Source organism: Siphateles boraxobius, unplaced genomic scaffold (genome assembly GCF_051911475.1).
Source record: "Siphateles boraxobius isolate OS27281-9 unplaced genomic scaffold, OSU_SipBor_1 8, whole genome shotgun sequence".
NCBI lineage: Eukaryota > Metazoa > Chordata > Actinopteri > Cypriniformes > Leuciscidae > Siphateles > Siphateles boraxobius.
The window spans coordinates 1,355,133-1,381,240 of NW_027509208.1; the positions used below are offsets into that span (position 1 = coordinate 1,355,133).

At 36.9% G+C, this 26,108-nt stretch overlaps 1 protein-coding gene across 1 annotated transcript in view; it reads right to left on the reverse strand.

Moving 5' to 3' along the window:
- The window catches only part of galnt14 (UDP-N-acetyl-alpha-D-galactosamine:polypeptide N-acetylgalactosaminyltransferase 14 (GalNAc-T14)), a 54,630-nt gene that overhangs the window by 8,120 nt on the left and 20,402 nt on the right, over positions 1–26,108 (reverse strand). The window contains exons 4-13 of the mRNA XM_077220622.1: positions 19,909–20,007; positions 16,210–16,277; positions 15,472–15,537; positions 10,558–10,679; positions 9,487–9,574; positions 9,103–9,187; positions 4,869–4,972; positions 3,908–4,034; positions 2,450–2,542; positions 2,260–2,343 (exon numbers count right to left, since the gene is read on the reverse strand). Of these exons, the coding sequence (XP_077076737.1) occupies positions 2,260–2,343; positions 2,450–2,542; positions 3,908–4,034; positions 4,869–4,972; positions 9,103–9,187; positions 9,487–9,574; positions 10,558–10,679; positions 15,472–15,537; positions 16,210–16,277; positions 19,909–20,007 (936 nt within the window). The remainder of the gene's footprint in view (positions 1–2,259; positions 2,344–2,449; positions 2,543–3,907; positions 4,035–4,868; positions 4,973–9,102; positions 9,188–9,486; positions 9,575–10,557; positions 10,680–15,471; positions 15,538–16,209; positions 16,278–19,908; positions 20,008–26,108) is intronic.

Sequence of the window (26,108 nt, forward strand, 5' to 3'; positions counted from 1 at the left end):
GCATGTGGTTCATCCATGTATATGTGTAACTTTATTTTTTTTATCTTGTTATGTTTAACCAAAATATTATAACGCGATCTTCCAGTGAAAACAACAGACTTCTCTCTGGTGATGTATCCTGGACTTGTGTCAACTTTTATTTCCCAAATTAATAAATATAACACAAATAAGAATCGTCATTTAAGAAAAACAAAACAACTTAATTAATTCTTAGTAAATCTGCCATAGTGGGTGGAAAGTCTTTCTCTCAGGACAGATGAGAACAGATGGTCAGCAGCTAGTCTACAACAAACCAGCTTTAGACACAGAGAGGCCATAAATTGCCATGCTAAATAATAACATGGCACTTTACTATGGCGGCAAATCAATGCCTAAAAGAACCGAGCGCACAACTGATGCTGGCGCGTGCGGGAAATGACTTCCGCGAGAGGATTACAGATCCACTCGCGAGCTCATTCAAACCCTGTGCGGACACATGACATCTCCTCTGCACGCAATACAAGCCCTCGTGTGCGCATGAGCATTCCCCACGCTCTCGCGCTTGATCTCGCTCAAACAATTTTATTTTTGGCAGTCGAGGGGCGGGACTTACTGTTTTAATAACCTCAATTGTCATTGGTTACTTCCCCTTTTCCGGAAGCGAGTTGTGATTGGACCCGTAATTCACTTCACTTGAGACATGAGACATCTTTTAATTTGTTTTATTTATTGTGGTTTATTAATGTGTAATGTGATTTAATGCATTGTTAATATAGAATAGATTCTTACCAGATACTTTATTAACAGGAAGTCTTAATAGTGATTGCATTGTGTTGTTAAGAGATATTTACAGACTGTAATGACGCATTTCCATGGTTATTAGCATTGTAAATCTACCAACATTTTTATAATTTTTTTATGTAATGTAAGTGGTTCATTATATTTTCTATTAAATGTAAAAGGGATTCTGGCTTCTCAAGTTAAGATACAGTACACAGCATTAATTATAGCCTACAAATGCCTTTTCAGAATTTGCAACAGAATACAGAGGAACACAATTAAACCCAGCAAAGTTTTAAACCCAGCAAATTAGATATGAAAATATTATATAGTGATCTTAATCATCTGACTTTTTGTAAGCTAATAACTAATAAGAGGAAGTAAGCAAGTACAGTACACCGCATACATGATTACACCCCATCTGAACATATCTTAAAAAAAGGGTCTTAGATGTAAAGACAAATTTCTAAATTTGTTGGGTTTCAGAGGGGTGTAACCATTCATGCAGTGTACTGTATCTTAACTTGAGCAGCCAGAACCCTTTTTACATTTAATAGAAAATATAATGAACCACTCAAAATTGACATAATAGTAATACACAGGATGATAACAAAAAGCTCTTGCTTATTGATATAAACAAGTAATTTATCTTTCATTCAAAGCCCTTATTATATTTACAACTATTTAATGGACACTTTTTACATTTCTGAGGTTCTCAGAACCTATATAATTTTGGTTGGGTAACTAAACGTAAATAGTGGTAATGTAGTGGTGAACTACAGCAAATATGACTTTGCATTCCCATTTTTCTCCAATTTCTTTTGGATATGTTAATGCCAATAACACAAACCATAGTGTTATAAATATAAAATGTAAAAATTCATATGAATTTTGGTAAATTTACAATACTAATAACCATGGAAATGCGTCGTTACAGTATGCAAATATATCTTAACAAAATAATGCAATCACCAGTAAGACTTCCTGTTAATAAAGTATCTGGTAAGAATCTATTCTATAAATCACATTACACATTAATAAACCACACTAAATGAAACAAATGAAGTGATGTCTCATGCCTCAAGTCAAGTGAATTACGGGTCATTGGACAGGCGTCCAATCACAACTGACTTCCGGAAAAGGGGAAGTAACCAATGACATTTGAGGTTACAGTAAGTCCCGCCCCTCAACTGCCAAAAATAGAAGGGTTTGAGCGAGCAAAAGCAGCAAGCGAGAGAAGATCAAGTGCGAGAGCATGGGGAATGATCATGTGCGCGCGAGGGCTTGTATTGCGTGCAGAGGAGATGTAATGTGTGCGCGCAGGGTTTGAAAGAGCTCGCGTGTAGATCTGTTATCCTCTTGCAGAAGTCATTTACCTCGCGCACGAGATCCAGAATCAGTTGTGCGCTCGGTTCTTTTAAGCTTTGATTTTTCCGCCATACTTTACAATCATCCATCACCACCCGCAGACACTCAAACACACACATCACACTGACTCACTTGAGCTCTGGGTAGACATTGTCCAGATACCACTTGAAGGATTTGCACTTGAGACTCTTGCGGAGCTCCTGCCTGCCGTGAATGCTGATAAGACAGGGAAGAGAATGAGCGGAATAAGAGATGAACTTTTCCCTAATGCCTCCCCATTATAGATACACACATAAACACACACATGCTATCAGTCACTCACTCTCCATAGGACTTCCCCCGAGCAGCCGGTCGAGCTGAGTAGTAGAACAGTTTGAACTCATCCATCCAAACCTCAGCAGTCCTTCTGGTGTTCCTGAAACAAAGAGCATTGAATGTGAACACCGAAATGTGCTAAACACTTTCCTCAAAATACGCACTTCAACCTCAAGAAGATCATTAGGATGACGTGCCAATTCATAAGTACATTTACTAAAAATATTGTCTATACAGCCAGGTATTGAGCAGACAGATTCTGAAGAATATCTGAGTGGAAAACTCACAGTCACATTCTAGGGTATTGTGGGTGTTTGTCAGGTAATTGCTATGCAGTTGCTAAGGTATTCAGAGTTTTTTGTTTTGCACATTGCTATGCAGTTGCAAGGATGTTCTGGGTGGTTCATACTGGCGAAAGTCAAAAGATTGTACCTCTCTCAATATTCTGAGCCCTAGATATCACTCATGTCTCTCCCCGTATGTGAGACTTTCTTTTAAGTCCAATTGCTTAAAAAAATTGCACAAGTCACAAACTGAGCTCTCATTCATGTCTATGGCATAAGCAGAGCAGGATGAATTCCACTGTTAAGTGTAATATTATTAAGGGGTTTATTGTGAGGAACTTTAAGAAAGCATCTACTATAATACAGTTACTGTGAAATTAATATCAAGATACTTTAAATTTTTAATTTTAAATTGATCGTTTTATTTAATCAATTTATTTATTTACTTCATAATACTTGATTTATTTAAAGTGTGGCATGATTGATGCCAACAGCTGTATAAATTATATTTAGAGGGAGTGGAGGTGTTGTATAAATATCAATGATTTGTTTCTGTATGAAAACTGACAATATTTTGCACGACTCAGTTCCTCAAGACATTTTATTGCAGGCTATGAACTAAATCTACACAAACAAACCATAGCTGATTGTAACATATCTAACAACTAACTTTGCTAACATGTAAAAGGACATGGTTTTAAAGAGTATATAGGAAAGCCAGCTAATGCCTTCAGCAATTATTCATTAGAGCCTCTGAACTATATAAGGAAACAGATTTTGTTGACTGAGCACACTGCATAGCAATTCAGATTCAGAAAGAATGTTTTGCTTTGCTCTTAATATTTCATTCGGTTTCATACTGAGTTTTTTTCCCGGGGGCAAAACGTGATAAAAGAAAACAAATTTTACACTGCAGATTTTCTTCCAGGCAGAAGTTGGAGTATTATCTCCATCTTTCGCAAGAAAAATCCAACAAATAACACAGGAAAACATTCAACAGAGATAAAAATAAAAATGATTAACATATTCAAATTTACAGGTTAAAACCCCTCAAGGACAAAACAAAGTCTTCCAATGTTAAAAAAAAAATGTTACATCCTTTATCAGCCGGATTATTTTATTAAAAACTCAGATGGATAGGAATTTATATTATAAGTATGTGCACTGCTCAGGACTCTTACTTAATGTATGTGTTGGCGTTGCCCTCTGGGAAGATGTAGGGATGTTTCTTGCGGAATACGTGGCCGACTCTGCTACAGGGAATTATTTCCAAGCTTCCTCCACACATCCATACTCTGAAAGAAATCTCTACAAACACAATACAATAAACACCAATACAAAAAAATTAAACGTTATGCATTAGAGCATAATGCTCACCATTATGCTCACCAAGACTGTATTTATTTAACCAAAAATTATAAACCAAAAAAAAAAAGATAAAACAATGTCTTTACTGTCACTTTTGATCATTTTAATGCATCCTTGCTGAATAAAATTATTAATTTCTTTAAAAAAAAAAGTAGTGTACATTCATAGGTGGCTCTCCTGACACAGCATATAGCAGAAAATGTTCAGTATAAAATATATGTGCATATTATGTCATGTAGAGAAAAATAACTTGCTGACATGTGTATATGTGATTTACAGTAGCCCACCAGTAAACAGCCTTACTCTCGTGCTAAGAATTAGATCATGTGGCTGAAATCTCCTGTCTAAATATACCACTGCCCAACGCTCATTTGCAATTATGAGCACAGTAGCATACTTGAGTCTGAAAAAAACAGAGCTGCAACAGCTCCAGTATAATTCTGTCTAAATACATGGTTAGTGATGGGTTAACTCAGCCCAGAGAACCATCCAATTCCCCACAGTACATTGCTCTTAAGGATTTTACAAGGTCAAGAAAAGAAAACCCTTAAGAGTTAAATAAAAGCACCAAATAACTGTAGATACGGTTTGAGAAAATTGATTCCAGAGATCAATAGAAGCTATTTCTACGTTCAAATGTCATTGCGAGCCATTTCCTCTCGGTGATAAGACAACAACACTAAGTTTCCTCCGTCAGTACTCGATCACGGGAGAAAAGTGATTGAAGGTTTATGTGCCATCAGACAGGTGCTCTCATGCATAGTAATAACTCACCAAAGTTCTCCCCTCCCCAGATGTCCATAGCTGTGTCATATTTTCCCAAGCGATTAAACCAGGATCTGTCAATCACAAAAAGTCCACCTGCGATGATGGGTGTTCTGAGGGTTGAAAGAGTGAAAAAAGAGTGAAACATTAAGTCTCTCTTGACATTAAACACTTCAATCCAGGTGACTGCTTAAAATACTGCTGTCACTCAGGATTGATGTCAGAAAGCATTTCTTTTTGAATGTGGTTTGGCTGAAAAGTCTTGGAACGAGAAAAGAGGATAAAGGGTCACTGAAGTGGGGGTGTGTGGCCCATTTCTCATTCTCCTGATGAAGCTCACCTTGCCCTTCAAACTCACTGTACCCAGAGAACTGCTTCAAGTGCTAAGGAAGGACACTAGAGGAAGTGACTCCGGTATTATCAGAAGCATTTGAATAGCATCAGCCATAATCTCTCATTGTGAAGTGATGGGACACATCGTTTCCTCTGCCTCTCCTCGGGGCCACTCACGTACTTTCATTTCAGATTCATTTACTTTTCACAAAGCTATTCTCATCTTATTTTAGTAGGCAGAAACAAAGCCCAAAAGCTTCAACAATTGGGCTCAGTGTATGAGTGTAAAGTAGAAAAACCTGTGAAGGGCTGTAAAGATGAGAGAGTGAGAATGAATTTTAAATAATGCAATAAAATTCATTTCTAGGATAAAAGGTATGCAAATAAATGAAATGCATACGTCACTGCCAGATTTGAAAAGATGTAATAATCCTAAATCGAATCACTTGGAAGGCATGATTGGAGGTGTCCATAGCTCAAACATGTGGGACCATTTATGAGTTTAAACAGACATTGATCCCAAGTATGCCTTAGCGAATACCTCTAATAATAACTATGTTATGGAAAGGTCATAGAAGAACATAACCTTTAAATCTACTTTAAGTGTCAACAAACCCACTCTGGATGCTAACTGCACACTCCTGGTGTGTTTGGATTAATTTCCTATACATACATTAGCATTCAAATGTTTGGAGATAATACGTTTTTTTTTCTCGTTTTTTTTTTTTTAAAGAAATTAATACTTTAAATCAACAGGGACACATTAAATTAATGAAAAGGGACAGTAAATACATTTATAATGTTACAAAAGAATTTTCTTTAAAAATATGCTGTTCTGTAGAACCTTTCTACTCTTAAAAAATTCCTGCAAAAAAATATTTTCACAAAAACATTAAGCAGCACAACTGTTTAAAACATATTAATTAGAAATGTTTCTTGAGCACCAAATCAGCATATTAGAATGATTTCTAAAGGATCATGTGACATGTTGAAAATTCAGCTTTGCCATCACAGGAATAAATTATATTTTATATTAATAATATTTATAATATTAATAATAGTATGTATAGTAAAGTTATTTTACACTGTAATATTTCATAATATTACTGTATTTTTGATTAAATAAATACTTCATAATAATTACTGTATTTTTGATTAAATAAATACAGCCCCATGAACATAAGACAATTCTCTCAAAAACATTTTTAAAAAATCGTACCGACCACAAACTTGTAATGACAGTGTATGTAACACATACACACATACTCTAGCCAAGAAAACAACTCGCTGTCAGTCAGGGTCATGCGGTCTCTCTCACATATCATCTTGATATACACACCACTACTTCCCATCAGTGTCAACACACACACACACACACACACACACACACACACACACACACACACACACACACACACACACACACACACACACACACACACACACACACACACACACACACACACACACACACACACACACACACACACACACACACACACACACACACACACACCTCTCAGTCACTCAGTTATCATCGATCTCTTCTGCATCTGTTGGCGGATGGGCTGTGAGAGACCCAGGCCGGTGCACAACACACGCAGGAGCAGACGGGATCTGAGCCGCTCTCAGCCTGACTGCATGCTTATCTGAGCTATTAACAGCCTTCATTGCAACAGCCTCTGAGAGAGCTAGGAACAATGTGGATTACACCACAACATTAGGAGAGAGATTGAGAGAGAGAGAGAGAGAGAGAGAGAGAGAGAGAGAGAGAGAGAGAGAGAGAGAGAGAGACGATTGAGGAGAAGGAAAAACAACCAGGATTTAAAGGTTGATATTGCATTGTTTAAACATTCAAAAATGATGAATTACATAATTTTATAGCAACTCAATATTTTAATTATGATATAATGCCTCAGTTCTTAATGATCAGCCAGACTGAACTTCTCAATGAAAATCAATGCTCTAAATGCCCTTTTCTCCCTTCAAAGACATGAAATTAAATGTTCCTAATAAATGCCTCGGCTCTAACTAAGGATGATTTTCAGCAAGTTTCTTCTGCAGACTTTTTGATTGTTTGTTTTATTTAAAATGTAGTACATTTTTCTACATCTGAAATAACTTAAAAATAATATTAACCAACCTATTTTTAATATTTTCTGAAGAAAATGCAAATGATGCTTTCCCATGTAAATTAAAATTCGCCCCCACGATGTAAGTGTAAAAGAGGATCCATTCTTCTCAATTTCTGTGTATTTGAGACCATGCCAATTCTCACCAATCACAAAAAAATAATCATCAATTATAATCAAAATAAAATTTATCAGTACATCAAACTGAGACTGAAATGATTCACTTATTCTAATCAAACATACAGTAAATATCAAAATAGATGAGACCCAATAGATTTTTTGGTAACACTTTACGGTAAGGGTACATGAATTATCATGAATTCATGTATAAATTCATGCATTAATTCTGCATTCATTCATGCATTAATATCTCATGAATCATCAGGAACTAACACGAGTTCAACGTTTTTCCTTCATGATTTCATGGATGAACAACACCTTAATTAAAACATTAACTAAGATGAGCACATCATCATGAATTATGATTTACTACGCATGATCATTATGTTTTCTTTGTTCTTTGTCTAGGTCAGTGACCTAGTCACCACTTTAGTTGAGGGGCCACACACATGATGAAGTCATTGGTAGATAATGCTTAGTTAATGATGACTACTGTATTGGACAGACCCCAAAATAGACCAATCACAACTCATAGCACACAAATTCTGTTAACATTCAAATACAGTAGTCATCATTAACTAAGCATTATCTATCAATGACTTCATCATGTGTGTGGCCCCTCAACTAAAGTGGTGACTAGTCCTTTGAAACACTGATGAACAATGTGCTATTAATGGTGGCATAACTGTGAACAAAGAAAACATCATGATCATGCGAAATAAATCATAATTCATGATGATGTGCTCATCTTAGTTAATGTTTTAATTAAGGTGTTGTTCATCCATGAAATCATGAATGAAAAACGTTGAACTCGTGTTAGTTCCTGATGATTCATGAGATATTAATGCATGAATGAATGCATAATTCATGCATGAATTTATATATGAATTCATGATAATTCATGTACCCTTACCGTAAAGTGTTACCGATTTTTTTTTGTCACGGCATTGCTATGAAGTTTCTAAGGTGTTGTGAGTGATTTAAGCATGTTGCTTTGAGTTGCTAGAGTGTTGTGAGTGGTTTCTAGGGCGCTTACAGGTAATTATTTGTTGGCCCAAGTGAAAAGAATCTCTATGAGATTCTGGACCCTAGATGTGTGAGATAGGCTATGGGTCCCGTTCTTCTTTTAACGTTTTTAGATTAAAGTTAAATTTTGGATTAAAGTTAGATTATTATAATATTAAATGATACTGTATTAATTTAAATACTTTTTAGTCATCCTGTGGCCCTCTTGGAAGCTTGCCTAGGACCCCTAGTGTCCCCTGGCCTCCTAGTTGAGAACCAATGTGCTAGTTTAATACTTAGAAACCGCTAACCTTTAGTCCAAATGCAAACAATGTTTACAGTGATGCTAACAAACGCCATTAATAAAATGAATAAAATATCATTCATGATTCAATCAAACCCTGATGGATAAAAATCTCACCCTAAATCATTTTCAACTGAAAATTCTGTTTCACTTACTGTAATTTTACAGAAATTAAATGTGAATGCCATTTCAAGTTGTTTTTAAACCTTTTAAACGCTTTTCGAAAGTAATTTGAACAAACAAATTAAAAAAAACAAGAAGGAAGCCCAATTGATGTTAGACCAATCCTTTGTCCTCATTTAGCAGAATGTTTTTTTTTTTTAAATCCCCTTTGCTTCTCTTCACCTACTTAATGGGCTCTGTAGGGTCAGCTCTTTTGGCTCGCTTTTCAGCTGATAGTTGCTCCCATTTAAAATGCAAACTCCAGTCGAAGCCTGCGGCAGAGATGGAGGGAGAGACAGGAGAAAGACAGAGAGAGATCAATAAAGATCTTTTTGCTCTTATTTCTTGTAACGTAAAATTTTGAGTCATAAAAAAAATATGAGTCATAATTATACAGTACACCTTAGTGGCGATGATGATTAAAGTGTACAGCTGATGATAGGCTAGGGCTTTCATCATGGATAATTGTTAGATTTGTTTCTTTGTGACACCGCTGATTGGGGAGTATGACCGACGCCCCTTGATGTCAGGGGTGGGACATTGTGTGGAGGATTGTAATTGCAGTTTTTACCTCCTCGCAAGTCTGAGGAAGCAGCAACATAGGCAAACGTGTCCATATTAATGATGTCAATCACAGGACTTGCGACAAAGGTCGGGTCCTGAAAAATGAAAATATTACAAATTGAGACAAAAGAGCACAAGACACTTGAAAGGGTATGTGGATGGCTCGAGTCTCTATCTGTTCAGCTTGATTTCACAACAAAGGAGGTGGAAAATCAGCGAGAGCTGGGATTATGTGTGTTACTAAGAGTGAGTGAATGTGCACACACACTCATCCAACATCATTACACAAGACACTCTGACCTCATCGCTCAATCCTCTCATGCCTCACAAAATAGTCCTGCTGAAGAAAAGAATACTTGAGATGTGTCAGCACTAAAGGCTTTCAAACTACTTCAAACTGCTAATGAAATGCATTTTAAAAAATGTGATTTTATTCATTTTGTTCTAGGTAAGAAAATCTTGTCACTTCTGAGTTAACATATGAGTTCTGAGTTCACACTTGAATTACAGGTTAAAGGGTATTTTTCACACCACACAATAGATGGCAAGCTTTGCTTGTGATCAAACATAACTAAACGACATTTATTTCTCCATAAAATGTGTCATATTGCTCAGAGAAATTAACAACAGTTCTTCTCAGTGTTGTTTTTTGTGCCAATAAAAGCTAAATGCCAATTGTTTGTGAATAAAATCACCATTTTATTGTTGTGAAAAGAATTGTATTGATGTGGAAAAAAAACATTTCAATTTTTGCTGTGTCGTTTAATGTTGTGCACTACTAAGATATTTCAAATAAAAGTTTATATATAGATTTTCTTCAAAATATTTTTAATTTTTGCTGCTAAAATATGTCAAATGACATATGTCAAATGACAGTGCTGCTAACAGTCACACAGAACAAAGCGGCAGGATTTCCGTGCTTGTGCTTGGCAAGCGGTGCTGCATTCAGTGCCGCCTCCATTCTGCCTGCTAACTCTCTCCCATTGAAAATGAACTGAAAAAGGAGACAATACCACAGAAGCCAGGCAAAAATACTCAAAAGATCACGGCCACAATAAGAATGAGTGTAAAATTGTACCTCTTTGACCCTCTGCAGCAGTGGAGGCAGCCAATCTTTGTTGACCTCACAGTGACTGTCCAAAAAGGTCAGAATCCCGGCTCCTGCAGCATCCGCCCCTCGAACCCTGGACCGGATCAGTCCTGTGAAACAAACACACACACACAGAGAGAGAGAGAGAGAGAGAGAGAGAGTGGGTGATCAGGGGCAATGGAGAATTCAAGCAACACATTACATCTGTTGAGAAGCCTGTTAAACTGACAAATACTCTCATCTCAACAATCTCATTCACAGAAAAAGATATGAGAAGAGCCATTTAAATCTGATTAGTTGAAGGGACAATTAAAGCCTTATGGTTATTATCGAATCAGAGCAAGAAGCTTTTCCATGAAGTCAAGTCTGTTAAATCGGTAGAGCCTGACTGAGGATGCATAATAATTGTAAACGTGCAAGACTCGTGCAAAGTTTCACGCTGCATGGCAACTTCAGCCAATTAAAAATCCCATTTCATCCGCAATAAGGCTGTATTTTCCAGATGGGTGAGTGCACCCTCTACAGAGTTGTTGAGAGCAGGCTGTGTTTGTGTGTGCATGCATATCGGGCCAGTGTGGCCCCTCTGTGTATGCGCTGGGCAGATGGAGAAGGAAAGAAAGAGTGAGAAAGACAGACAATGAAAGAGAGAGAGAGAGAAAGTGAGTGAACGGCAGTGATTACATTCACCTACAGCTAATAGAGTTAACATAGCAGAACCGCACACCCTGTTTGTAGCTCCGGGACGACAATGAGGTTTAAATGCCTTAAACCTTTTAACAATTTTCTCTTGTACAGAGTTGGCTGCACAGGGGTTTTATGCATTAATCAATGCTGTCTAAGCGACAACGTGTGACAGTGTGTAATGGAACCTCGGAGCACTGGAATAAACAGGGAGGGGGCAGGAAGTGGATTATCATTACTAATAAGAACTTTGCAATGTTACTTTCTTCACATTTTAGGTGACAGTGATGAGTGAATGTTATATTATCATTCTTATAAAAGCTGCAGTCTGTAGTTTTTCCTTTTTGTCGCCATCTCTGCTCGAAATCTGCAATTGCAGTTATTCACGGAATTATCAACTTTAGTGGTTTGTGCCTCGGCACGGCACAGCGCGGATGAATCCAATGTTTTGAGGAGAATGTGCGGCTGTCAGTCGCCGCGCCGGTGTGGAGACTGTCATTCGCAATCACAGATTATACGTTTTGGAAGTATGATGAAGTATGAAATTTTCACTGGAAAATGTCATCTGAACAAGTAAGTAACATCCACTTTTGTTCTGACCAAATAAGGGAAAAAAGCATTACAGTAAATCGCGCTGATTAACCATCGCTTATAATATCACGATAAACTTTGCAAATTATACTTTGTTCTCAATTTTTTTATGTTAACATCAGCATTGCGTGACTACATTTAATGCCCTTCCGATATTTATCCTTGTTTTAGCATGGGCCGGTTGCAGTCTCTTTTTTTCTGTAGCCACTCCGAAGTCTGAAGTCTTTTGCATTTTACAAAGGGTAAATCTCCAGTTGTCACTGGTGATTGTCGTTTGAACCTTTCTGGATCCGCCATCAAATTGATAAGTTTAATTATATCAAGTGCGCGGTGAGAAAAGGCTATAAATCTCCACCTCCAACATCCTCACCCAATATAGCCTACTAGCCGAAACTCCTTCTTTATGTGTACAGATGTGAGGTAATGACGCAAAGACATGCTCGAATTTCCCGCGGAAATCCACCAAACATTATTAAAAGCGTACCGTTTTGAATCGAGCTGAGGGAAGCAGAGAGTTTTTAACACTGGCTGGTTATGTACTGTACTTGCTCAAAAATTTATTTGGGATCATTTTTAACCCAAAAAAGTTACAGACTGCAGCTTTAATATGATCATTATTAGTGGAGCTTGCAGCTGCTCTTACTTTGGTTTAGGGAACAAACTTCAAAAGCCCTGGTATTAAACTTTCGGGCATAACTAGCTAGGGATGCGACTGATTAGCTTATTTGCATCTTATTTAGAAGAGCTGCACTATTAGTTGTATTAGGGATTGGACTTTGCCTGGCAGATGATGAAATTAGCAAATAAATCCAACAGATGTAAAATGAAGGAGGGAATCGAGCCTTATCTATGGAAAAGAATATCATAGCAACTTGGGGACTTTTGACGGCCTAGCAACCATTCAGAACCAGAGTTGTTATTGTTATCTAAAACTATTAAAAATTGTTTTAGGTAATTAGAATAAAGCTGAACTAAAATAAAATAAAAATATAAGATGAAAAACTTAAACTTAAAAAAAACGTAAAAATTTGAAAGGTTGCCTTGGTAACTAAAATATTAAAACTGTAATAAACAATTATTAAAGCTACATAGAAGTATAAAAAATAACAAAAGCAAGTAACAAAATTATATATATTTTTTAACTGAAATTAAAATGTTAACTGAAAATAGAAATTATTAAAAATCTAATTAAAAATCTTAATAAATACTATAATAGTATATAAATAATACTAAAATATCACTGCTCAGAACACCTTATCAACCACATATCAGCACCCTGCAATCATCCATAACACCTTGGCATTGTGGCAGCGAGTTTTGCCTTACTCAAAAATCTAGTTATTAACATCTGAATGCATTTTTGCCCAGTGACATTAAAAGCATAGTGCTAATAAACTAAATGAGAAATTTAAATCCAAATTGGACATGGAAATTTATGTAAAGCTTGACCTGCTTAATTTACCAAAAAGGTAACCAGCCATAAAGATGACTTAACCTTTTAACATCCATAATGTTGTTAAACCGTGCTAATAGGATTTCATTAAATATTAAGTGGGCATTTTTACCAAAGCCAATCTCTAAGGGCTTGGACAGCCATTCCGAACAGCGGCCGACATAAAATCTGCCACAGGCTGTACAGCAGTGGCAAAATCAATATTTGCTAAAACGGTTTAAGACCAATGTTTTCAGTTAGATGCACATCGAAATGCTCTGCTTACAAATGGACTTTTAAATGTTATTTTTTTTATATTGAGAGTTTAAATCTATGTCTATGTGACCTGCTTGCCAACTAATCCATGTTCCTTCACTCTCTTGACTCAATATATCTGTTCATCCGAAACGCGTTCATTGAACTCGTTCATATTTTGGGTGAACGTGAACTGAACGTATTGTATTACTGCCTGATGAACGTTACTGTGAACTCATTCTGGTGTCTGTGAACGGCATGCTCTCTCAGTTTAACTTCGTTGAATAGAGTGCCAGATTTCTATAGAGCCTTCCAGGCAAAAACCCGGCTAAAACACACTGTAAACTGGCCTTAATATGTAGCAGAAAAACACCCAATCTGGAAACACAAGCCACCAGTGTCGCACCGCCGCATGCATCATCAACACAAAAAGCTGCAAGGAGGCGTCGTATGATCATTTAAACGAGTTTTATGACAAGGTCGGTGAGGATGGGAAAAATCTTACATTTCTGTGCAAACTTTGCCCGCCGATAAAATAATTGCTGTCTGTGGTTCTATATGGGCTGTGGCAATTTTTTTGAAAAATAATAGTTTGCAGCAACATATGGAAAAAAAGAACTACGAAATAGTTAAAAATTTTGAAGTATGAGTTCATTTTAAAATTTGTGAACTGAACTTTAAACTAATTCATGTAGAAAGTGAACTTTCCCAGCACTGGGTACGGATGACAGCACGGGTGCGTGGCGGGGGAACTGTATGCTCTGTTTTCCACCTGTGCAACCGGTACATGTAAGGAAGTGTGAAACACAGAGCAGAGCTTCAGTCAATGTGCAGTAATCTTCTTCACAGTCTGTTCAGTCACTCTCCCTGTAATGCACCACCTGCTGTTAAAACACTCGCCGGCACACGGGCGAAAATCAAACAGCTGCTTTTAGAATCTGCGATGGTATTACAAACAGGCATGTTGCCAGCACAAAATTAAATATTTAATTTGTTGTGTTTGTGTGTAGAATTATATTGGGACTATTTTGAAAAGGAGGTCTAAATTGTTGTGTAATGACGTAAGTTGGGGGAGAACGGAAGTGAATGAGTAAACAAGATTGATGTTCAAGTTCACAACTCCTATCTTGAGTAATGAGTCATGTGCCTCATTACTTATTAACTCCTGAAAGACACCACAACTTGGCGACGAGGTTTAGGCACTTTTTTTCCGCCATCATTGGTCACGTAGATGGCGGTTGCTAACGTGCCTTTCTCAAGTTTTGCCTCAGTCAGCCTGCTATGCCATTCAGCACATGTCTGAGGATTTTTGAAAATGATCTATGGGTTATTGATGTCATAGGGAATGCCTAGCTAGGCAAACGACGGAGAGCTGTACTGCTTCACTGCCTTGGAACAGAGGGACAATGGATTTTCTACTCATTACCTAACACAGGTATGACGTATAAGGATGCAGAGGATGCATTAAAAGCCAACTGCGTGCCACAAGCTAACATAGTAGCTGAAAGCCATGCCTTCCGTAAGCGCCGAGTTCTCCTTGAATGTTTAAATTGGAAAGGCATAAAAACACGCACAACTGATCAACTTTTTGTGGCGATGCCGCGCCGGTGTAGTTATTGTTGAGTTTAGCCCAGCGCTTTCTTTATTGTTTTGTGCCTGTCTGAATTAGCACAGAGTGCCAGTTTAATAACATAAGGCAATGTGTTCTGTTTTGGTCTGATCTCCGCCCGCATGCTATCAACACTTGGGTGATGACTGTCATATTAGAGCATACAACCACTATTTTGAGAAGGAAGTCTAAACTGTTGTGTAATGATGTAAGGTGTGGGAGAGCAGAAGTGAATGAGTAAACAAGATAGATGATAGATACTTATTAACTCCTGACAGACACCACATAATTCATAGGGAAAGGGAGAGTGACAGAGACATCATCAGAGGCCTACCTTCTCTGCGTTTATTGCGAAAACACTTTACTTTGGGCAACTTGGTGAGAAGAAGGCAGTCATTTGCTGAAAAGAACAGATAGATTTACAGTCAAACCAAAATTTATTCAAACACCTTCAACATTTTTCACCTTCTCACAGTTTACTCGCTATAGTTTAGAAAATGTTAATAAAATATGACAAGAACTTAGAGTTATTTCACTGGTTTTGTTTATCCTTCTGTTAGACTGTCTCACAAATGAATAAGTTTGAATAGCTGTCAGCTGTAAAATTTAACTACACAATTAGATAACACCAATTTAGGTAAAACCAATTACCAAGCAATGCTTAATTTTGTTCAGACTGTGGTGTAAAAAGGTCACATTAGCAATAAAAGAAAAAACACTTAAGCAAAATATGGTCAGGTCAAAGTGTCTGAATAATGTTTGGTCCCAATTTTTTTACAAATGTTACTGGTAGTCCACTGTATGAAGAATTTGGGGATATAATATGTCACAGTTTACTTAATAAAAAAATAAATTATGTCTTGCACCCACTAGTAAAAAAATATTTAAAAAATATATATCTGGTGTCTAAATAATTTTTGGTTTGACTGTAAATGTATTTATTTATTTAAAATATAAATAAAATATATTAATGTAACTAGAGTGCAGTCATGACATTAGAATATAAATTTTGTACTTTATTTCTAACATATATAATATGAAAAATGCTGTAATACACAGTGCTTCTACTCACGATCTTCGCTAAAGTCGTCCACCAGTATGATCTCATAAATCAGATGCACAGGAGTCCGATTCAACACACTGAAGAGAAACAGAATTAAAACGGTCTGAATTGCTGTCAAGCAGAAAACTGTAATACAAATCTCTTTAGGCTGTAGGCTATCAAATTAATCTTTCTTGAGGTCTATATCAGACCCCTTTTTTAATTCAGCAATTGAAATATAGTTGAAATAAAATAAAATATAAATATTAGATAAACAACTCAAACTTTAAAAACTTAAACGACTATAAGAAATGTTTCCATGCCTACTATTGTAACTGAAATTAAGTTTAAAGTAAAGTACTAAAATTACTAAAACAGAAATAATAATGAATTTAAGCTAAATGGAAATATTTAATTAATAAAAATTCTAATTAATAACAATAAAAAAATGACAAAAAACAGATAACAAAATTACAAAAACTTAAAAATGAAAACTGAAATTATAAAATAAAAGCTGATTCAAAATATTCAGTTTAACATATGACATGAGATCCATTTATGAAGAGAAAGCCTTATTAGGTATACCAAAATTGAATTATTAATAAGTAATTTGTTTTACTATTAGATTGACTACATATCTTCAGAAATAATGTTATGCATACTACTATCAAACAGGACCATACAAAATGTGCAGTTGTTTCGGACCAGTTTTAGCCATTTCACCAGAAATAAATAAACAGTTATGTTGTTAGCCAGGTATGGAGGAGATGCAAGGGTGATGTGTATATGCAGTGCTGTGCAGTTGAAGAGCACAGACCTCTTCTAAACCTCTTTTCTTTGTCCTCACGCTAGGTGACTGATTGCATTGCACTCACGCTCACCTCACGGGTATGTTTCCACATGTCTAAGTCAGTGAGACACATTCATCTCAGCACTCCCTGTACTGAACATGCGCACAGATACAAACACTAATATACACAAGTAAGCACATGCACAATTCAAATTCACTTGGAATCTCTACAGAGATTGTCACATTTTTAAGATCGTCACATTTCAGTCATATATTATTATAAAAAATACTAATATATATAAACTATATTAAAAAAAAAGATTTTAAATTGAATTTGCAGCATTTTGGTCATTCGACCTCCCTGAGGCTTACCTTTCTTCTCTCAGTCAAGAATTTTTTTAACAATCAAAACACTTTGCATACATACTAAACTGATTTTCATTAAGATATTTTTACTTTCAAGTGACAGTAACTTTGCTGGCTAATTTGTTTTGATTGAAGCGGAATACTATCCCTCCTATCATTTTACACCTGCTTAATGACTAATTAAAAATCAAAGCACTTTCAAAACCAATTTCTGCTGCTGTTTCCTATCACTACTGTACTGACTGTGGGAGTGAATGTCAGTCTATTGATTTTTAGTTTCGTAGGTGGCTTTGTAGGAGCAGGGTATAGCGCATTGGCAATGACGCCCAACCAAGGCTTTGAAACCAATCTGAACTATAAAACAGGGTCATACAACTGGACAAGTCAATGTGGCTCTAAATTGTGCAGCATTTGTAAAAACACATTGACTAAAAAGTTACTGCAACTAATTTTCTACTTTAGCAGTTATTTGAGGATTCACAATAAAACACTTTTGTAAATTTATGGGGAAAAAATGATTTACTGCCATACAAATATAACCTTGATATGATATTACCAATGTTATTTATTGCCATATTGAAAGATATAGTGTATCCTGCTATGTATGATGGAATGATTTTAAAAGTAGTAACTCATTCATTTTATACCAATTTATATAAGTTAGCATAAACTCTTTGTTGCTTTCAGATGCAAATAATGCAACATAGCTGCTTGTCATCCATCACACTGACAGGAACGTTAAAAGTTTTTAAGGACATTCTGGCAAATAAATTCATGTCCCTTCTTATTTATATCCTGAACTGCTTTTTTTTAGTCTACAGTATGAATTGCTTATCTTGAAACAGGAGGAAATAGCGCCAGTGTTCTGTAGATGTCGCCAAGGTTTGTTCTGACCTCACTATACCTGAGGGGTGAAGAAAAACAAACAGCCTCTCCGCATACCTCCTCTCACATCTCTCTCGCTCTCTCTCCTTTGCCTGATAAGTAGCCACAAGGACAGTCTGAGGAAACCAAGAAATGCTCCAGAAACTTCTCTTCCACCTCTTAGGATTCCCCTGTAGTAATAACCTCTGTCAGCAACAACACCCATCAAAAATTGCCTGGGGTCTAAACTTCAAACCCACTCTGTGTGAATGTTTAGTTTATGAGAGCATTCATGTGAAGGGATTTTTGAGTGTTCATGTGCATGAGAGAGAGATTCCCCACATAGGGAGTAGGTAATTGAAAGATAAGGTTTAATAAAGCTTTGACAACAAGGTGTCTACCAAATTTAGTCCGTCAAAAGGATATGCTGACGTTATTGTCAAATATATAGTTAAATGGTTGGTAACTTTAACAAAGGTTGAGGGTTAAAGAAGGGTGAAAGTCATTTCTGTTGTGTACAAGAGCTGCCATGACTAACGTGTGATGAGAGTAGTTTAGATTCCACACACTCGAGGGCAAAACACCTCAAATCACATCGCTTCACCGCAGCCTCAAGAGCCAAACTGCACCTGGATACTGCTAATGCAGTCATATTTCATCCAAAATAAAAAAAAAGATAAATTGGTAACACTTAGCATTAGTTACCTACATTAGTAAACATGAACTGATGAACTGCACTTCTACGGCATTTATTTATCTTTGCTAATGTTAATTTCAACATTTACTAATAGGCTACTTTATTGAAATCAAAAGTTGTATTTGTTAATATTAGATAATGCACAGTAATTAACTAAATTAACTACCTTATTGTGAAGTCTTACCGATAAATTCTATTTTAATTTTCATATTATAGTTAGCATACAGAAAATGCATCTATTGCAATGATGCTGCAGGTGCTTGAATCAATATTTTTTATTCATGTAAATTCATATCCTGGGTATTTGACAATACTCAACCCTAATATTTCTAGAACCATTAAGAAAACGAAACCTATCCGTTGACGTATTTGCATTGTTTTCTCATTAGTGAAAAACTGTTCATTTATTTTATTTATTTGACTCAACATAAATTTAAGGCAGTCCAACAAATACTTAAGAATTTCAGTAAAATTTAAAGTATAAATACTACAAAGTAGATATTCGTATTAATACTTCTGCTTTATGGTAATTAGAAGGTAGGGAAAATAATGTCTTAATATATTATTAAGTACATGCACAAAGCTTTACTCCAATAAAATAACTGCTTAGGGAACTGATGATTAAAATGGACTCCTTGTCTCTTGTGGCCAACTCTAAGCTAGACTGAAGCTATATTGACATGTGCCCTGACCTGCAGCTACAGTAAGACTTGCTCAGTGCTCCATCAACCTACAGTAGGTCAAAGGTCAGGATTGGAAGTGAAGTGAAGAAATACTTTTAGTGGTAAATAACATACAAAGATGTCCTTTGAGGGTACTTTCCCAGTGAAAATCTATTGTACCTCTAAAGAATTTTTTTTTGCATATTTTGTCTGATCAAGGGGAAAGGAAATAATAGTGTCTAGTTTTATGTACCACAATTGGGGATAAAAGGTACATTTTCTTTCACAAGAAAAAAAAATGAACAAACATGCATGAGAATGGAACAGATGGAATAATGTCCGAGCCTTACCTCATAACTGTGCGCAGTAGGGTAGATCGTGCCTCATTATGGAACGTGATCACTATGGTGGTGGATGGCAGGTCGGGGTCATAGTGCAGTGTTGTACACCTGGGAGAGACAGAAGGGAGCCAAAATAATGAGACTCTGTGGTACTAATTAAGCATCAGTTTAACGTGTGGCAAAACCTTTTCTAAATTTACACATACTTAATAATCAAACTTGAAGGAGGTCAAGGCAGCCCTTAAAGGATAATTCCGGTATTTAGCACTTTGAGTCTGTTTTCTAGTTTGTTTTGGATGAACTAGAGTGGTGGACACAGAAATTTTGACGATGTGTCCTGTCTCGACTTTTTGACTCTTTTAGAATCGCCTTTGACCGCTTCAGAGTGGTTGCACAAACATGTCCTTAACACAACCCTTAACGTTCGTTTTCAAAACTCTGCAACTCATCGAGTGGCTAGTGGTGTTCGTTGATGTTCAAAAACAAGTAGCATACCGAAATACAGTTTCTGTCGTGTTTTATTTGGCGTTTTGTAAAATCGCATTGATTTCTGTTGGAGGACTCATTGCTCGTTGATATTACTGGGCTACCGCTATCAAGTGGTCGGGAGTGTGCTAACGCTTCAGACTCAAATATCGGGCAGAAGTTTATACGCGGTTGTGAGGTATCTGAAAAAATAGTTCCACTGTAGCAAATAACACGGAATGAAATCATACATTGGGCCAATATATATGTTTTTAATCATCAACGAACACCACTTACCACTCGGTGAATTGCACAGTAGAGCTGCATGATTATCACAAAAATCATAATTGCCGATTATTCCCTTGAAATTGCGATTATTATTTACGATTATAACAAAAAAAAAAGTACTGTCCCACTTTACTTTACATACACATCAATTTTAAGAATGACTAATAGTAAAGACTACAAATAGATAAACATTAGGACTATGCTAAAGCAATCAAATAGCAGTCCCAAACTAGTGTTTGTTAATACAATGTTGATATGAGCCACCACAGTCATTTAAAAATATAAAAAATAACACAAAGTGAAAATAAAGTGGCATTTTGGGGTTATGGAAACGACAGTTACCATGGTAAATACACAATACTAACAAGAACTGTTAATGAAACAGCTCCTGGTAAATAGAATGAAAATCATACCTGCATGCAAATCATTCTCAGCTAACACGTGATTTATTGGTATTTTACTTTTATTTCGTGACTTACTAATTTACATTGCAACGAAGTTGCATGCTCGTAGTTTCTTTTGCACTTTATACAGTGAAGCGATACACAGCGCGCGCCGTCGCATTTGCGCGTGCAATTGAAGAGTGCACGCTACGAGCACAGTATAACGGGACGGGACAGTAAAGTCCGTTTTTCTGAGGTGAAAGTCTATTTATTTCAGCGTACACTTATGTCACTGCCTGGTATGTCATATTGCGCTGGGTTTTCTGAAGTAGTCATGATTCGCATCTCATAACATAATTATGCTCTAAACACACACAGGCAGAGTGGATTTTCTTTTGTAATCGCAGCTTTGAACGATTACGTAATCGTGGCATTCGTAATCGTAATCGCGATTAGAAATTCGATTAATTGTGCAGCCCTATTGCACAGTTTTGAAAACGAACGTTAAGGGTTGTTTTAAGGACATGTTTGTGCATGCCGGTAGACAGACGCTCTGAAGCGGTCAAAGGCGATTCTAAAATAGTCAAAAAGTCGAGACAGGACCCATCGTCAAAATTTCTTTGTCTGACACTCTAGTTTATCCAAAACAAACTAGAAAACAGACTCAAAGTGCTAAATACCGGAATTATCCTTTAAAGTTCAAACATATGGCGAACAACAGCAACTGCTGAAATGCGTAAAGCAACTGTTTTAAGGTGGTTTAGTAACCAGTGAGCATGTAAGGATAGACGATATAAAACAGGGGCCATGGTCAAGAGAGATGTTGCCTGTGTTAACAAGCCAACAGCACCCCATTGTGTGGAGGAAGAGGGAGCATGTGGTTAGAATGGTAAAGACAGCAGGCCGAACCCAGAGGAGCAGGAGCATCAATAATGGAGGATCTGATTAAAAATAAAGAGCATTTTCGCTTCACCCCAAGCAGGAGGAGTGGGCCAGCAAAAAGCACTTTGCTTTGAGGATGAACATTCTGACTTGCGGTAAACACCAACCATTACCCTGCATCACTCCACCTCAGAAAAACAGGAGACTTTCGGTTTTGGTTGTAAAAAGTGTCAGTGGACAAGAAAAAAACTAAAGATCAAAATGACCAGCTAAGTATATATAAAACATATGGCCAGATTCACTAACAGCTTACTCCAGCGTTAAAGCCCTTTTGGCATTAAAAAAACACTGTCAGGGACACACTGTCACGGTTCATGAATTCACTGACTCTTTCTCTCTCCATGTATATGTGTGTGTGTGTGTGGCCGCTGATCACCACTAATCTGATCATCGGTGCCAGCTGCATCTGATCAGTCATGCCTATTTATACTCATTGTCATTGTCTTCTGTTTGTCAGATCGTTGTGGATGTCCCCGGTGTTTGTGTTTTGTCCCCTGAGTTATGTGTTGGATTATTTGGATCTTTCTGATCGCTCTGCCTTCTTCCATGGAGGATTTTGTGTTTGAGTTCCTGAGTTCGTGCATAGGTTCGTGTTGGACCCCTGGTCGCTCCTTCATCTTCAACGGAGGATCGGGTTGCCCATTCGCGACCCTGTGCTGCCAAGAGAGAATGTTTCCCGGCACCTTTCTTCATCTGACCCATTACGGCTACTCTCACTTTGTTATCAATAAACTCCTTTGTTACACTCGCAATTGAATCATAATTACTGGGCATGACACACACAGTGAAAACAATTGCACTGAAAAAGGCGTGGACAGGGTTATTTTTGCGGCTGAACATATTGCATATGCATTTGTAGGAGTTTCCCTTTCAGATGCAAAATTTATGAGAGGAGAGTATTTAAATGAATCATGCAAGGTGATTTACTAAGGTTTACGCTAGTCAGTTTACTGGTATTTACACCATTATTTAACGCCCAAAAAAGCACGTCTTTTGGATTGATTTATGACTGAGAACATTTAAATTAGGATTTATTTAATCTCTGTGTGAAAAATTGAATGGCAAAATCATTTCCTGAACCAAACAAAGTGGGTGGTCATTGTATTGTCTGCAGTAATGGCTTTAGTAAAAATGAAATATGATCAAGCATTATCTTTATACAAGCACATACATCTGTGAACATCACTAAATCACTACATTTTTCATCACAACTTCAGTAAACGGTCTCATATATATCCACTATTCCTATAAAACCCTTTTTAAAATGAGTTATATTAGTAGCAGCACTACTACGGGCGACGAGAATACTTTTTGTGCGCAAAAAAAACCCTAAAATAACGACTTTATCCAACTATTCATTTTCTTCTGTGTGGGCCTCTGATGTGAGTTCACGAGAGAGCCATGACGCATGCATGAGAACTGAGAAGAGAACGCAGACGGGTCTCGATGTAGTGTTTAAAATGGCTCTAAAGTGTGCTTTTCCTGAATGTCCGAATCGTGAGAAACCAACGAGAAAATGTAAAAGTGCCTTACCAATGCCGCAAAATGAATGGCTTACCTTTAACACATTTCCATCAAATGATCGTGAGCGTCATCTTCTCAGTTCTCGTGCATGCGTAGTGGCGCTCTCATGAACTCACGTCAGAGGCCCACACAGAAGAAAATTAATAGTTGAATAAAGTTTTTTTTTTTGCGCACAAAAAATATTCACGTTGCTTGATAAACTTGTGACACTGTGTCACTTGGACTTGTATGTCACTTGGACTATTTTAACGATTTTTTTTACTTATTTTTCTGGGCCGGCAGAATCAAATTACCTTGAAGCCTATGAAGGAGTGAGACAGCTCTCAGATTTCATCAAAAATATCTAAATTTGTGTCCCGAAGATGAACGAAAGTCTTACGGGGTTGGAACAACATGAGGGGGAGTAATTACTGACAGAATTTTCATTTTTGGGTGAACTATCCCTTTAAATAATGTTTTTTTTTCCAACCTGGTGAGGCACCGTGATCTCTGCTGCGTACAAAGGTAGTCTTATAGTGCTTCTTACACAAACCACATATAGGATATTCGACTCGAAATGTGTTTATTAAAAAAAGTTTACCGTTAACATGTATCTAAGCTAACAATCAAACTGTAATAAGCATAGCAATGCAAAGGACAAACATTACTGGAGCAAAATGGTCAATTAGTTATCTCAAAAGGCATCAAGGAGCTTGCGAATTAGGTTTTAGAAGGCTGCCTACGTAGGCAGTTCACTTGGTTTTGGACCAGAGCCAATCTGCCTGGAAAGCCTGCTATTCAAAGTGACTGAAATTGACTGTTTAGCAGAGTGTAATTTAGGCTTTTCTATATTCTTTTCACTCTAATGCGATCATTTACTGTAAATATTGAGTCAAACTGTGAAATAACATGTTATAGATTTCACCATTCATTAGACAAGCCATAGTCTCTAAAATGATTCTAATCAGAGCATCAGTGTTCTGTTGGAGCAACACATACTGTAAAATGCAGATGTATTTACATTTAATGTCAAAACTTAAGGGGGTTAAACAGTCATGATACATTTGCTTTGGAATAAGGTACATGTATATCCTGCTTTTGCTTATTCATTCATCAGTACAGTAAGATGAGCCTTAAACACACTTTATGAGCTAAGGGCTGCGTTCACAGCTTTATATGCTGTTTGAAGCCAGCCTGGGAGCGGGATCCATCGCTCAATGCAGCCCAAGGTCTTTTGAGATAGGGGGATGCTTTAAACAGCAAAACACAGAACATCATTAGGGTCTCTGTCAGAAAACAACATCTGGGAGAGGGGAAGCATTTTGCTGTGTACTTGATATTTCGTTAAAATGATGGATGTGTCCCTGAGAAAATTGGGAACTGGGAATTTCGTCTTAGCGTTTCTCATTATGATGTATACAGCTCGTTCTCCTTAAGATTGCTACTGCTGGACAAAATCACAACATATGGCCACACCAATGAAAATAGTGCATATGACAAATAGGAAAAGACAGGAAAAGCTAATTAAATAAGCTGCTCTAGTGAGTAATTGCTCTGCATGCTTTGCATATGCTTTATTGTTTGATATACGAAGAACAATGATAGGAACCGACGAGGAAGTTTAGCACGAAAATATGTATTCATGTCTCAGATGCTCTGTGGAGATGCAAACGCCCTTCAGGTGCTCCTTTTGTTATACACACAATAGGATGTCTAAGAGCTCTAGGGAAATGAGTGACACTGCTCCAACCTTGGCGAATGAAAAAAGGCCCAGGAGGCAATATGCCTTTCATTAAGCTTGAGCTACAATGAGAAATAAACAGTACCAAAATATCCAAAAAGAATGCCTTATTGATAAGGCAGTTGAGACCTAACATGAAGCAGAAAACTGGAGATACTGTATCATGGTTCTTCAAGTAATGAGCATGAGATCATCAGTTTAAAGAGCCTGTGCTTGATTTGGAAGAATGCTAGTGTGAGGACACTGTCCTTTGTGTTTAATTGGCTACTGCTGATGATCTGAGGCACTTCCTCTCAGGCCTGCCACATGCACATGCCCATCATTACTAAGCAGTGGGAGCAGATACAGAGGAGTTGACTCTAATTAGAGAAAAAAATTACACTAATATGAAGCCTAAAATGTAAGTCATAAAAGCGTCAAAGAAATATGGTCAGTTATGTTTCTAGAAGGTGCAACTGTTTCGTTACATATGTTAGTATTTCAGTGTCCTGTCATGTGAGTACATTTTCAGTGACTCAGTGACATGCCATATGACATTCACCTGAATAAATTACTTCTATTTAATTTTTCATGACCGTGTCCTTGCAATGTTAAAAATGTCTGGGGTGCTCAGTATAATGGTTTCCTATCATTGCAGAGATCTATCGATTGCAGTTGCTAACACTGTATTGATTTACGAATTCATAGTTTCACCATTGCCATGTAGGCTATTTGAACGTCATTATACAGCAGCCATAACTCACAATACAACTGAATTACAGTAACATTTCACTCATAAATGGCTATAAAAGGGTCCAGTCCTGCATTCATCAAGAAACGAAGGAAGATTTACAACATTAAATGTCGAATCTCTGCCAAATGTGGACATCTAGGAAAATTGCTTATGT